General features: G+C 44.6%; 1 protein-coding gene across 1 annotated transcript in view; it reads left to right on the forward strand.

The window, feature by feature from the left end:
* The window catches only part of ATP8B1 (ATPase phospholipid transporting 8B1), a 121,327-nt gene that overhangs the window by 70,203 nt on the left and 37,580 nt on the right, over positions 1-13,544 (forward strand). The window contains exons 3-7 of the mRNA XM_036097509.2: positions 7,037-7,134; positions 8,686-8,799; positions 10,546-10,644; positions 10,743-10,804; positions 13,444-13,516. Coding sequence (XP_035953402.2) covers positions 7,037-7,134; positions 8,686-8,799; positions 10,546-10,644; positions 10,743-10,804; positions 13,444-13,516 — 446 coding nt within the window. The remainder of the gene's footprint in view (positions 1-7,036; positions 7,135-8,685; positions 8,800-10,545; positions 10,645-10,742; positions 10,805-13,443; positions 13,517-13,544) is intronic.

The following is a 13,544-nucleotide window of genomic DNA, read 5'->3' on the forward strand; positions in this document are numbered from 1 at the left end:
TGAGAGAGACAGAGAGCATGAGCAGGGGAAGGGGCAGAGGGAGAGGGACAAGCAGACTTCCCGCTGAGCAGGGAGCCTGATACAGGGTTTGATCCCAGGAGCCCGACTGAGATGACCTGAGCTGAAATCAGATGCTTAAATCGACAGAGCCACCCAGGCGCCCCAGCTGCCTTATTCCTTTTTGCAGACTGCATAGACTTGTCATGTAGTTGTTTAACTAGCTGCTCATGGTGGCATTTGGGTTGTTTCTGATCTTCCTGATAAACAGGGCTCCGTCGAATAGCGGCAAGGCGTGTCATTTCTCCTGTGTATGAATATATATATGGGGGGTAAATTCTTACACGTGGGATTGCTCCATCAGCCGGTGCACGTGGGTGTGTTAAAATCTGACAGATGTGTGGGGCGCCTGGGTGGCTCAGATGGTTAAGCGTCTGCCTTCGGCTCAGGTCATGATCCCAGGGTCCTGGGATTGAGCCCCGCATCGGGCTCCCTGCTTGGCGGGGAGCCTGCTTCTCCCTCACCCTTCTACTGTTCCCCCAGCTTGTGCTCTCTTGCTCTTCTGTCAAATAAATAAATAAAATCTTAAAAAAAAAAAAAAAAGACTTTCTTTAAAAAAAATAAATAAATAAAAGTAAAATCTGATAGATATGGTCCAGTTGCTGTTCACAGAGACCACTTAAGGTGGCCTGACCCTCCACTCTCTTTTCAATCCAGTGTGTCATCAGATTCTTTCCTCTTTGCCAATGTTTTGCCATTGTAGGCTAAAAATTGGTACCTCCCAGAAGAACTGCATTTCTTTTTTTTTTTTTATGAATTTGAGTATCTTTTCACATATTTAAGACCATTTGAATTTCCCTTTGTATGAAATGTCTATTCATGTCCTTTACCCATTTCTCTCTTCTGTGGTTTGTTGGTTTTTCTTTTTGATGTTAAACTTTAGATCTTTTTACTCTTGCTTTGTTGTAGTTCATACCAACCCGTGTAGCTGTTTGGCTGTTGGCGTGTCTATAAGCAAGAATTCAGAATCAGCAGTAAGGATGAGGGGCCTGGGGAACTTACTTTCTGTATGTCAGCGGTCAGAAGTTTGGGTGACGTCGGGAGCGCTCTGAACATCATGTAGCTGTGTTTAGATGTATTGAATACACATTTACCAAATTTGGGGACCACTCTGAGCCCTAGCTGGCTGATGTCACATGCGTATCTGGACACATGCATCGATGGTTTTACAAACGCTGTTAGTTGCTATCTTCATAGCTTTTTACCAAAGGGCCATACGTGCATTTTTTGCTGGTAAGTTCATTATTTCTTCTCTTTTCTTAGTATTTTCATTCTAGAAGATGGGACAAGCTATCTTCTTTTTCTATAAATTAGTCTTGTGGTCCAAATGTCTAGTAAAGTTCTCTGTTTCCACGTGAGCAATTAGTAAACGTTTGATCAAGAAGACAAATATTTCCAAGTGCTATTTTGCTGCCCTTCCTAAAGGCATGTGCTTCAGTGCAGCATTTCTCAAACCATATTAGGAGGTGTTCTGTGATTTAAAAAAAAAAAATGTGCCTGTGGTCACACTAATTTTGAAAAGACTGAATTAAATACAATTAAATAAATTTCTTCTCTGAGCCTTTAATGTACCAGTGGGTCCGCTGAATGTCCAAAAGAGGGATGCAGTATGACATGCTGTCTTTTGCAAATGTATTTAACCACAGAACACTGTTTTTACTTTTTTTTATGGTCTCCACTCGAAATATTCCTCAAGCAGTTAGCACAACGCTCAGCGGAGAATCAGGAGAAGACATCAGTTTGTTTGCCCTCTGATTTGTCTGAATTTTGCCAAACAAGGAACCTTTTGGAAATTGGGTTATTGATTATTTGGCTGCAGTCAGATTTCTAAAATTAACTAGAAAATTCCTGTGGTTAAGGTCAGCATGTTGCAGATAAAGACATACTGGTTACTTTCTCCAGTCTCCCCAAGGTGTTATCACAGCGTAAAATTAAGAGACCAAGGGCATTTCTGGTAGACCCTTCACTGCCCCTGCTTGAGGTCAGATACCCTTTCTCTCAGAAGCATCCACATCAAAATGGGCTGCGGATGAGGCGTAGTGTGGGCCGGACAGGGACCACTGGCTGGGGACTTAATCATGAGGGAAATTTCAAGCAAACCGAGAGTTGCTGGAGGGGAAGTAGGTGGGCGGATTGGGGTAACTGGGTGATGGGCATTAAGGAGGACACGTGATGGAATGAGCACTGGGTGTTATATACCACTGATGAATCACTAAATTCTACCCCTGAAACTAATAATACACTATATGTTAGCTAAATTGAATTTATTTATTGATTTTTAAGATTTTATTCATTTATTTGAGAGAGAGAGAGAGCGTGCACGAGCAGGGGGAGGGGCAGAGAGAGAAGCAGACTCCCTGCAGAGCAGGGAGCCCAACTGGGGGTTCAATCCCAGGACCATGGGATCATGACCTGAGCCGAAGGCAGACGCTTAACCGACTGAGCCACCCAGGTGTCCCAACTGAATTGAATTTTTTTTTTTAAAAGATTTTATTTATTTATTTGACAGAGAGATACAGCGAGAGAGGGAACTTAAGCAGGGGGAGTGGGAGAGGGAGAAGCAGGCTTCCCACTGAGCAGGGAGCCCGATGCGGGGCTCGATCCCAGGACCCTGGGATCACGACCTGAGCCGAAGGCAGACGCTTAACGACTGAGCCACCCAGGTGCCCCTCCAACTGAATTGAATTTAACTAAAAAATTAAAACAAACAAAAAAGAACCACAAGGGAGCCAAGGAATCTAGCTCATTAACTAACTGGGCAGCTTATTCTTTCAAGTTTTTCTGAGATTGATTTTTATCCCTTCCCCTTGGCCTTTTCTTGCTTCTTGAGGAATCCAGTCTATTTTCCCTCTCAGCCTTCCTGGGGCTTAGAACGGCAGCTCGGTGACATTCTGGGACACTGGTAGCTGGAGATGTGTCGCGAGCCATCTGCAAGCCAAAACAAACCATTAAAAGCACATACGTTTTCAAGTTACCATAACACAGAATGGATTCAAGATGATCCTATAAAATACCTTTTCTACCCACTTTTATTTAGATCTCCTATTTTTTTTTTTTTTAAGATTTTATTTATTTGACAGAGAGAGACACAGCGCGAGAGGGAACACAAGCAGGGGGAGTGGGAGAGGGAGAAGCAGGCTTCCCGCGGAGCAGGGAGCCCGATGTGGGGCTCAATCCCAGGACCCTGAGAGCATGACCTGAGCCAAAGGCAGCCGCTTAACGACTGAGCCCCCCCAGGCGCCCCAGATTTCCTATTTGAGTGGGGAAGAAATGTTCTGATTGCACAACAGATAGTGTGCATTGTAACAGTGCTTCCGAGTCCTCTTATAGTTCCATTTTAGTTTTCCCATTTGATAAATTGCACTTCCACTAGAAAGAGGCTGGATGCAGTTCCTTTTGTAATGGCATGATCATTATGATTACCCAATGAATGGCAGCCAAAATGATGCAGGAGGAATTTTCAGTAATGGTACTGTGGTTCTTAAAAAAGTAACCGGGTTAATCATCTGCATTCTTCAGTAGTCCACACTTGTCCCTTTTGCGTTATTATCTGTACTTCCTATGAGGGAAAAGTCTAGAAAATCCTTTAAAAAAAAATGAAATACAATATTTTCAAAAGTATGTCTTTACTTTGATAATTGTATGAGACCAATAATTTTAGAATTCTTTACCTGTAAATGGTCTTTAATATATTCCCATCTCCAAAAATAGTTCAGTCCCGTTAGTTGTTAATTTCCCTCCGTTGCCAGTGTGCCGGGGAGGGAGGGGTGCATCCAAACTGGCTTGACCCACTCGTGTATATCCTACAAAGGAAGTTCATCTGGTGTGCATGTTCAAACCCAAGTCACTGGAGGACCTGATGCCAAAGAGGTGCTTCCTCAACTTTCCTTCCTGATTGATGACATCCTTGTCTTGAGTTTTCATAACAGCGGCATGCTTATCCCTTCCTGTTGGGAGACCAAGCACTGCCTGATACTTGACTTCCACCTTTCCTGCTGGAAAGGTCAACCCTAAGCAATGCTCCCACCTCAGCTCGTGGGCAGACTTCTCAGGGTGGTTTGGAGCATAGGTTACAAAAACAGGCCCAGTCCGTACAGTGAAGTGGACAGAGAAACCGGACTCCTTGGCATGACTCTTTATACATAGTAAGCACTGAACAAATGTTAGCTATTGAGCTACACATCCTGGGACAGAAGAAGTCAGGAGTAGATGGGTAAAGCAAACCAGGTGGGTGGAAATATTGTTCCTCTGTAGATGTAGACTGACTGCCTGGTGCATCATCTCTGAAGGTCCCTTTAGCTGAAATTTCCATTAGGTGCTGGGCTCCATCAACAGGAGATCCATTGAGTTAGAAAGGACTTGAGCCAGAGGTAAACTAGATCTCACCTTGCGGGCTTTACCTTTCCTATTCGAGGTCTGCAAGCATATCCTCCACGAGTACCTTCAGCACGTGAGGGGAGGCCCCAGCCGGGCCCCAGAGAGCTGCCCGGTGTGGTGATTGCAGGCCTCTTGCCAAAGCAGCTAACCCTGCAGCAGCGGGACCCTCGTTTCAGTTTTGCTGAGTGAAGGCTGTGTAAGTCGACAGCTTGGGAGCCAGGGAGTCTCCAAGCCCAGAGCCGAAGCTCGGAAGGAAAGAAGGGAGGACCAAACACCCGGTAGGAGGAATTCCTGTCACCACAGGATGGCTGACAATTGCTATAAGATAGGGGGTGACAGGTCAACTCAGAAATCTGCCTCCAGCGAATCCTTAGCCAGCTGTGGACCCACTAGGGATGACGAGAAGCGAGTCTGGATCAGCCCAGGAAGCAACAGCCGCAGCCCCACCACGATGGACCCCGTGACATTTCACAAATCAGGGAGGAGCCCATCTCCTGCTAATTCAGGTTCTGGAAGTAAGAGAGCCACTGGGTTGGCTCTTCGTTGAGAAACTTCAAAGCCAGCCCTACCACAAAACAGTGGTCCCACAGTGAGGTAGAGAGGTGGGGGTTGTGTCTCAGGCTGTGGAGCCAGGAACGTGGAGACCACCATGGAGACGCCAGAGGGTAGCCAGGGGCTGGGTTTTGGGAGCAAGGAGGCTGTAATCTTGGAGTGTCGTTAAAAAGGAGACAGAGGAGCGAGCTACTATGGGGGCGCAGGCTCAGAGAAGACTTCCTGGAGACCATTCCAGCTTGCCTTTCTTGTGGGTTCAATATCCAGGCCATCTCAGAATGGAACACATCTTCTGTCGGAATCTCTATGTCCCACAGCCTAGTGGGAACCTCACAGTGGATTGATTGTGTGATGTCCCTATGGTGTAACCTGAGACCCAAGTCTCGGGGCAGAGGACCACCACCTCAACTTCACACTCCTTAGAGCCAGTATGATGGCGCCGCCTTGCCTCAGGCCTTCCTGACTGGTTCCCCAATACTGTAGCTGAAGTCATACCACCCACCTCCCTCTCCTCTTCTCCCCCCGCCGCCACCCAGTGTCCCTGAATATAGACTGGACTCCTGTCCCTTCAGGAGGCAGTCAAGAGATTGTGGGCAGCAAGAATTGTGGGCAACTGAAAGAGGAGAGTCATTACCCAGACTTTCCGCTTCTAAATAGATACCTGAAAAGAATTCATAAGAGTTCCAGAAGACAATCTGAGAATGTTCATAGCAAAATAATTTGTAATAGCAAGATGCTAGAAACACCCCAAATATTCACCAACAGAAGAACTGATAACCTGTGGGATACACACGATACTGTAAGCCGGTGGCAATGAAGAGCAGTCATCCACACTAATATAGATGAAACTCGGGTAGTGTTGATGGTGGAAAAGCAATTCACAGAAGAATCCAAGCAATACAGCTCAAAACTGGCCTGAACAACTTACTTGGGGGGGGGGTGCTTACTTAATAAACCTGTACAGAAAAATAAGGGGATGATAAGCACAGATGTTAGGAATGTGGTTGGTGGTTAGGTTGGGAATGAGGAAGATGTGATCTCACAGAGTTAGGAATTGTTCTACTAAACCCGTAGATAGCATCTTCCACTAAGCGTGGAGAAAACTATCCCCAAGGAGAATCTGGTTAGAAAGAGTTAGTACCGGGCGGTGAGGGAGGGGGGTGGCTAGGGAGAAGGGTTTCATGAGACACCTGTTGGGTGAGAAATGTTCCCCCCAGCAGTAAAGATGCTGTGGACGTTCTCAAGTTCCTTGGAATTCGGATATGCCGACTAAATGGACTGAGTCCGCTCGGTACTGTGCATGTGACATTAAGCGCGTGAGATAAAGCAGTGGACACTGATCTGTGATCAGGACCCAAGAGTGTTGAATTAGTCAGTGATGGCCTTTTTCTTTGATTTATCCATTCACTAAATATTTAATGGATGATAAACTTTACAAACCAAGTAGATGAGTGTGAAAATAATAATTTGGCTTAATTTAGCTGTGACCTTCCAGGGCTCTGGGATTTTGTTTGGGTCATGTTTAATGAGGATTACTCTTTTAGAACTCCAGTGTTCTATGGACAGTTGGTCAAATTACAACATGTCCATTAGTTTGCTAGGGCTGCCATAACGAAGTGTCACAAACTGGGTGGCTTCAACAGCAGAAACTTATAATCTCACAGATTTTGGAGCCTGCAAGTCCACGATCAGTGTGTGGGCAGGGGTTGGTTCCTCCGGAGGCTGAAAGGGAAGGAAGGGACTGTTCTAGGCCTCGCCCCTTGGCTTGTAGGTGGCCAGGTTTTCCCTGTGACTTCACCTCATCGTTCCACTGTGCATTCTGTGTGTAGATTTACTTTGTTTTAGAAGGCCATCAGTCCTATTGGGTTGGGGGCGACTGTAATGACCTCATTGTGTAATATAAAGGTTATATTATAATATAAAGGTTATATTCCAAGGCACAGAGTGGGAGTTTGGACTTTAACATCTGAACTCAGGAAGGACACAATTCAGCCCATAACCGTATGCTAATTCCCCACTTGATGGACTTTTTTCTCTCTCTTTTTAAAAGATTGTACGTGGCAAGTCAAAGCAAATGATCGAAGCTTCCATGAACAACCTCACTTCATGAAAACAAGGTTCTTTTGTATTAAGGAGAGCAAGTATGCGGTAAGTTGATTTTGACTTTCTAAATCCTCTCTACTAAGAGCCAGTTTTTTCCAGTAGCCATTATGCTTACCAGCTTTGTGAGACACCTGCCTTCCAGATCATCCCTGGCCCAGGCCATTGATAATCATTGTCCATTCTATAGAATATCATGTTTATACATCACATTCCATTTCATAAAGGTGAGTAGGAGTGGCTTGACACAGACCAAAATAAAATTATGTAGATTGAAATTCTCCCTATGTGTGCACAGAGCTCTCTTAACGTTTTATTTATTTATTTATTTTTTTATTTTTTAAGATTTTATTTATTCATTTGAAAGAGAGAGAGAGCACAAGCAGGGGGAGAGGCAGGGAGAGAGGGAGAAGCAGACTCCCCGCTGAGCAGGGAGCCCGATGAGGGACTCAATCCCGGGACCCTGGGATCATGACCTGAGCTGAAGGCAGACACCTAACCATCTGAGCCACCCAGGTGCCTTCTTAACATTTTATATAAGAATTTACAATAATGTCACAGAAGCCTTATGTTTGAAGGTAATAAGAATTTGAAAGGATCTTGATAACTTCTCTCCCCCTTCTCTGCCTGTGATAGATTTAGAGACTTTGAAGATACTTTCACCTCAAAAATCCTTATTACCTTTAACATACGGTAACACCTGTCAAGCGTTTGCTTTTGTGTCGTAATGTGTCTTTTAGCTGGCTAGGCCATCTGTAACAGGGACACAAACGGGCCGGTGTAAGACAACAGAAGTTCGTTTTCTTACAGTTAGGGAGCCAGAAGTCCAAAATCAAGGTGTTGGCAGGGTTGGTTCCTTCTGGGGGCCTGCGGGAAGGTCTGTTCCAAGCTTCTCCCCCAGCTTCTGGGGGTGGCTGACAGTCCTTGGCGTTCCTTGGCTTGTAGCCACATCCCTCCAATATCTGGCTCCGTCTTCACATGGCCTTTTCCCTGTGCATCTCCACATCTGTGTCCAGCTGTCCTCGTCTTCTAAGGACAACCAGTCATTGGATCAGGGCCCACCTTAATCCAGTGTGACGTCGCTGTAACTTGATCCCATCTGCAAAGACCCCATTCCCAAATAAGATGGCAGTCACGCGTCCCAGGATTAGGACCTGAGCGTATCTTTTGGGGCACACAGTTCAACACACAACAGTGTCTTTTCCTTTACGCGGTAGCCTTCATCCCTCAAGGAAAAGAGTGTTCCTTCTCCAGCTTTGTGGTCCACGCTGATGTCTCCCTTTGCCCCATTTTCTAAGAGGCTCTGAGGAGTCAAGGAATCTGCCAGCGACATCCACATGGTCACAGCCAGATTTGCCACGGAGATCCTTTGGGGGGAAATGTCTCCTTCTTGTTACTTGTTACTGAGCCTCCAAGGAGTCAAGGAGGCCTGGTTAGAATTAAAGGCGTAAAGGAAATCTCAGTGTCTTTCTGGCTAATGTCCCTGTGTCACTGTAGGCCATCAGGCTTTAAGGATTTTTGCAGGTGTGTCTACACTGGGATAAATGTGTGACCTTATGTAGAATGACTTTCTTTCTTTCTTTTTTTTTTTCCCAACAGAATAATGCAATTAAAACATACAAGTATAATGCGTTTTCCTTTCTACCGATGAATTTGTTTGAGCAATTTAAGAGAGCAGCCAATTTCTATTTCCTGATCCTTCTTATCTTACAGGTAATGCCCTTTGATATCTTAAATCTCTTTTGAATTATGACGACTCAGTAACACTGAGGTTGTGGACATGTATAATCTTGAAAGTCGTTATATTAATATCAGGGTTCTGCACGTAAGGGAATAGTGCCTCATACAGAACCAGGACGACAGTGTTCAGTGAACAGGGAAAGGAAGCAAATGGAGATATTTTAACTCTATATTTTTAAAAATTCTATTTCGTCCTGATGTGAGTGTTAAAACTGGTTTCCCCGAAGTGAATACAATTAAAACCTTCACTTTGTAAAATGATTTGTATCTTAAAATTCTGTTTTTGTGTGTGCTTGCCCTTTGTTTTTTCTTCAGATGCTTGATTTCCTCAAGAATATTATGTATTTGTTTTAATATTTGGGTCATGATTCTCAGTAAGTTATTTTTGTGAACTGGTTTTACGTGGACAAAAGGCCTGTTCTTTTCCTGAGTCTTTGTCTCCGTTGTGGCAAAGGATTCACTTATCTGGAGAGTGTTAATTTTACCTGTCTAGAAGCTGTTGTTATAATCAAAGGAACTCTACACCCTCTAGTTGCCAGAGTATCGACCTTTAGCCCCTGATGTGCAGGGTACAAAGGACAGCATCGCCGCTTGGTTTTATCAGATTCTTGACTGCCAGCATTGGATTTGGAAAACAGTCTCGTCTGCTGGGATTCACTCGGGAAGCCTTCATGAAATGGGAGCGTGTGTGTGTCCAGGTGGGGATGGAGGGTGCAGGAAGTGATGAGGAAACGTGAGAGAGAACCGGATACCCAGCAGATTTAGTAGGGTATGAAATGTACTGGCTTGATAGTGTAGAATGGTCCTGTTATCAGGAGGGACCTTAGAAACAGACCCGTGTGGAGACAAACACCAAAATTTGAAGGTGCTGCTATATGATAAGTGAGCTATTTTTCCCTACCTTCCTTCTAGCAAGGAAAAGGGGAGTTACACACATTGATAATAATGTGGCAAGTGATCTTTCTCTCTTCCAACCAATCCCCAATCATCTTCTCTTAAAGATGGAGCAATTTAAATTAGAATAATAGTTATAGCCTTAGCCGGCCACTTGCTTACATTGTTACGTCACTTAATTCTTGTACTCTGTGATGCAAGGGCTACCCTAACCTCCTAATTTTGCAGAGAAACTGAGGCCTGGGGAGGTATAGGAACTTGCTCAAAATCCCAAAGCCCTAAGTAAGAGAGCAGGACAGGATTTGGATCCAGGAACTTCTCTGCAAAGCCTGTCATTTTAACCACTACACAATATGGCCTGATGCTCCATGGGATGATTACAAGAGATCTTTACTAAACTTGCCTCCCAATCTTTTGTTCCGAATTGAAGCCTGTCTTAAGGGGGGCAAGGCCTCGTGCAAGGCCAGCCTCTTTCTCAGCCGGACCAGTAGTGATGACCCCCAAAGATGCCCAACGCAGTCATGAGCATTCAGAGGCAGCCACTACCTACTGCTGTCCTGACCTCCAGCCTGAGACCCTCAGAGACCACTGGCTGAGCCACCAGCCCTGGAGAGCCTGCTATATGCATGTCCTCTGGGGTCTGTTCCTGGAGGCCAGAAGCTAGAGGGGGCGGCAGGAGGAAGGTTGGCTGGAGGCTTGCATGCCTTTCCTTTCCTGTAGGCTCTGCAGGGTGTAGACTTGGGTGATGGTGGAGGTTGGAATTAGCAGTAACCGACAGAAGCCACGCCTTCACGGGCACATAAGTCTTCCTTGTATTTCTTGCAGGCAATCCCTCAAATCTCGACCCTGGCATGGTATACCACCCTGTTTCCCTTGCTCGTGGTGCTGGGCATCACGGCCATCAAAGACCTGGTGGACGACGTGGTAAGAATTGCTCGTGCAACTTTCTCCTCACTGCAGTGGAATCGATACCTTCTATTTTGAGATGATTAAAATAACCTTTCTCCTTCTCTCTTCTAAAGGCTCGCCATAAAATGGATAATGAAATCAATAATAGGACGTGTGAAGTCATTAAGGATGGCAGGTACTGTGCCTTCCTTAATTTGTCACTTAGTTACAGGGATAGAGTGGATGACTATGTCTAGAAACATACTTAGAGACAACTCTTCTGAACTTACAAGGCAGTCAGCCCAACGGCCTTTTCACTGTAAGGGTCTCTGTTAATTTACTAAGACTTGGTCCTCTCCTCATGACCCAGAGGCTATAGCCAAGTTGGAGTACGGGTGCTTGCCCTTTGGGCCCTACAGTATTAGCACTGTTGTGTTTATTTTATTAAAGCTTTTATTTATTGTTTATTAGAGAGAGAGAGAGAAAATGAGCAGGGGGAGGGGCAGAGGGAGAAGCAGGCGCCCTGCTGAGCAAGGAGCCTGATGTAGGATTCGATCCCAGGACCCCGGGATCATGACCTGAGCCGAAGGCAGACCCTTAACCTACTGAGCCCCCCAGGCGCCCCAGCACTGTTTACACTGTTTCCTCCTTTAGCCTGGAGCTCCCATCTTTGCTGTTCCCAAACTTGTGTGTTCAGGATTTCACCCAAACATCTTGACCCCTTTCCTGATTCTCCAGCTCAAGTGATTTCTCCCTTCACTGCGTTTTCAGAGCATTTTGCTTTCCTCTTTCTTATTATGGCCTGACTTGTATTAGAATTATTGGTGTAGGTGTCTCATCTTCTGTCCTGAACTGTAAGCTTCTCAGGGAGACTATCCTGATGGTATTTGGTTGGGTTTTTGTTTTTTGATTTTTGTGTGTTTTTTTTGGTCCATCAGAGCCTCCAACACACCAAAAGTGCTCCATAAATGTTAAATAAACATTGTCAACTGTGACCAACGTGCCAACTCACAAACCAGTAATGAGTTGTTTTTTTTGAGCAAGCGCCTGGGGGCAGAACCACAAAGTCAGGTGCTAAAAATAGTGACTAAGACAATGCCAAATCACTGTGATGTACACCTGAAACTGTAGGATATTATATATCAATTACATTTCACTAAAAAAGAAAGAAAAAAATAGTGTGAAGGCCCAATTCAAAGACTTTTTTAGGTGTCGACCCTGAGAAAGAGAAGGTGATTTATAGGCATAGTTCCACTGTGTCTAATTTACATATAGACTATGTCAGTCTGTTTGGATGGCTTTTTTTCCTTCCCAAATAAATGGATTCTGTTCTGAAGGTTACCTTTCAAATCACTTAGAATCACTGTCATGGAGAGTGGTAAGATTCACAGCCAGCCCGCATTACCCTGGCAATAGGCCACAGCCTGGTTAACTCCACTGGTAAAGAGTAGCTCTGAGCGGCCTTGGATTTGGGGGTCAGGGTGCATATCTGATAGGGCTGTGGCCCCAGCTCCCCCCCTGGAGGAGGGTTAAGCCTGTGTGGGGACTCGGACCTTGTGGGGAGGGCAGTGCGACCTCCCAAGGGGAAACTACATGTCGCAGTGGAAGGGTTCAAACAGAATTGCCTCTCATACCCCCAGAGAGCCGTGAAAGAAGGTTCTTATTCGTTTATAATTTGACACTCATATGCAAATTGTAATTTACAGTTTTACAGATACTGACATGTAAACCACCATTTCATTTATTGAAAGATGAGCCAAGTTTTTTTTTAATCCTAAGATTAAGAATTGTGTATTAAATTCTAATAAATTGGTGAAACTGGTATATAGGCATATATTTAGAATGTATTTTAAATTGAAAAATATATATATTTTCAACTCCAGGTCTCTTTTATCCATGAATTAAATGGGAGGACACACATGGTAATTGGATTTCTGCCTCCAAAAAAATTAAGCTTATTAGTTGTGATAGATTCACAGTATCTATTAGGGATGCCTTTTCTATATGTGAACAACTTTAAAACAGACTACTGTGTTTTAAAAGATGTTTAAAAAAGATGTTGATTTGTTAGACTTTTTAATATATTTTTTATGTTTTTTAAAGATTTTATTTATTTGACAGCGAGAGCAGGAACACAAGCAGGGGGAGTGGGAGAGGGAGAAGCAGGCTTCCCGCGGAGCAGAGAGCCCGATGCGGGGCTCGATCCCAGGATCCTGGGATCATGACCTGAGCCGAGGGCAGACGCTTAATGACTGAGCCACCCAGGCACCCCGATTTCTTAGACATTTAAATGGTTATTTCCTATGAAATTTAAGACTGAAAATAGTCCTCTTCTTATTTAATTTTGCATTTTATCAATGTCCTTATTAGACTTATGAAAGTGCGACACACTCCTTGGAAAGGTAATTTACACAATAGGGAGGAGGCACGTTCTAAAGTTCCAAGAGGATTCCAGGGGGCCCGTGTGGGAGCCAGAATGCATCCCGGCCCTGGGACCACCTGCATCCTGAGCAGGTGGTGGATAACCCAGAGGAGAGAGAACAGGAGAGGTAGGAGTACAGGACAAGAGCAAAAACAAAGGAGGTGCCAGGTATCATGACATAGGAAAGAACACATCAAAATGGTCCCCATCACCACTGCTTCCTGTAGAGGAGACTATGATTCCCGTGACCTCTTAATGTGGTTTCATCATTCAATGGCTGAACTTTTAGGAACCCTTTTCTCTGTGAAATTCACGTTTTCCCCAGAATCATTGGCTTCTAGAAAGAATAATTCCAAATCCTTTGCCAGTAACTCTGGAAAAGCCAATAAACTGTCATTATTTTTAATATTTAGATTCAAAGTTGCCAAGTGGAAAGAGATTCAAGTTGGAGATGTCATTCGTCTGAAAAAAAATGATTTTATTCCGGTAAGCGAATAAGCCCTGCATCCCTCAT

The sequence above is a fragment of the Halichoerus grypus genome, chromosome 13 (assembly GCF_964656455.1).
Source record: "Halichoerus grypus chromosome 13, mHalGry1.hap1.1, whole genome shotgun sequence".
Classification (NCBI taxonomy): Eukaryota; Metazoa; Chordata; class Mammalia; order Carnivora; family Phocidae; genus Halichoerus; species Halichoerus grypus.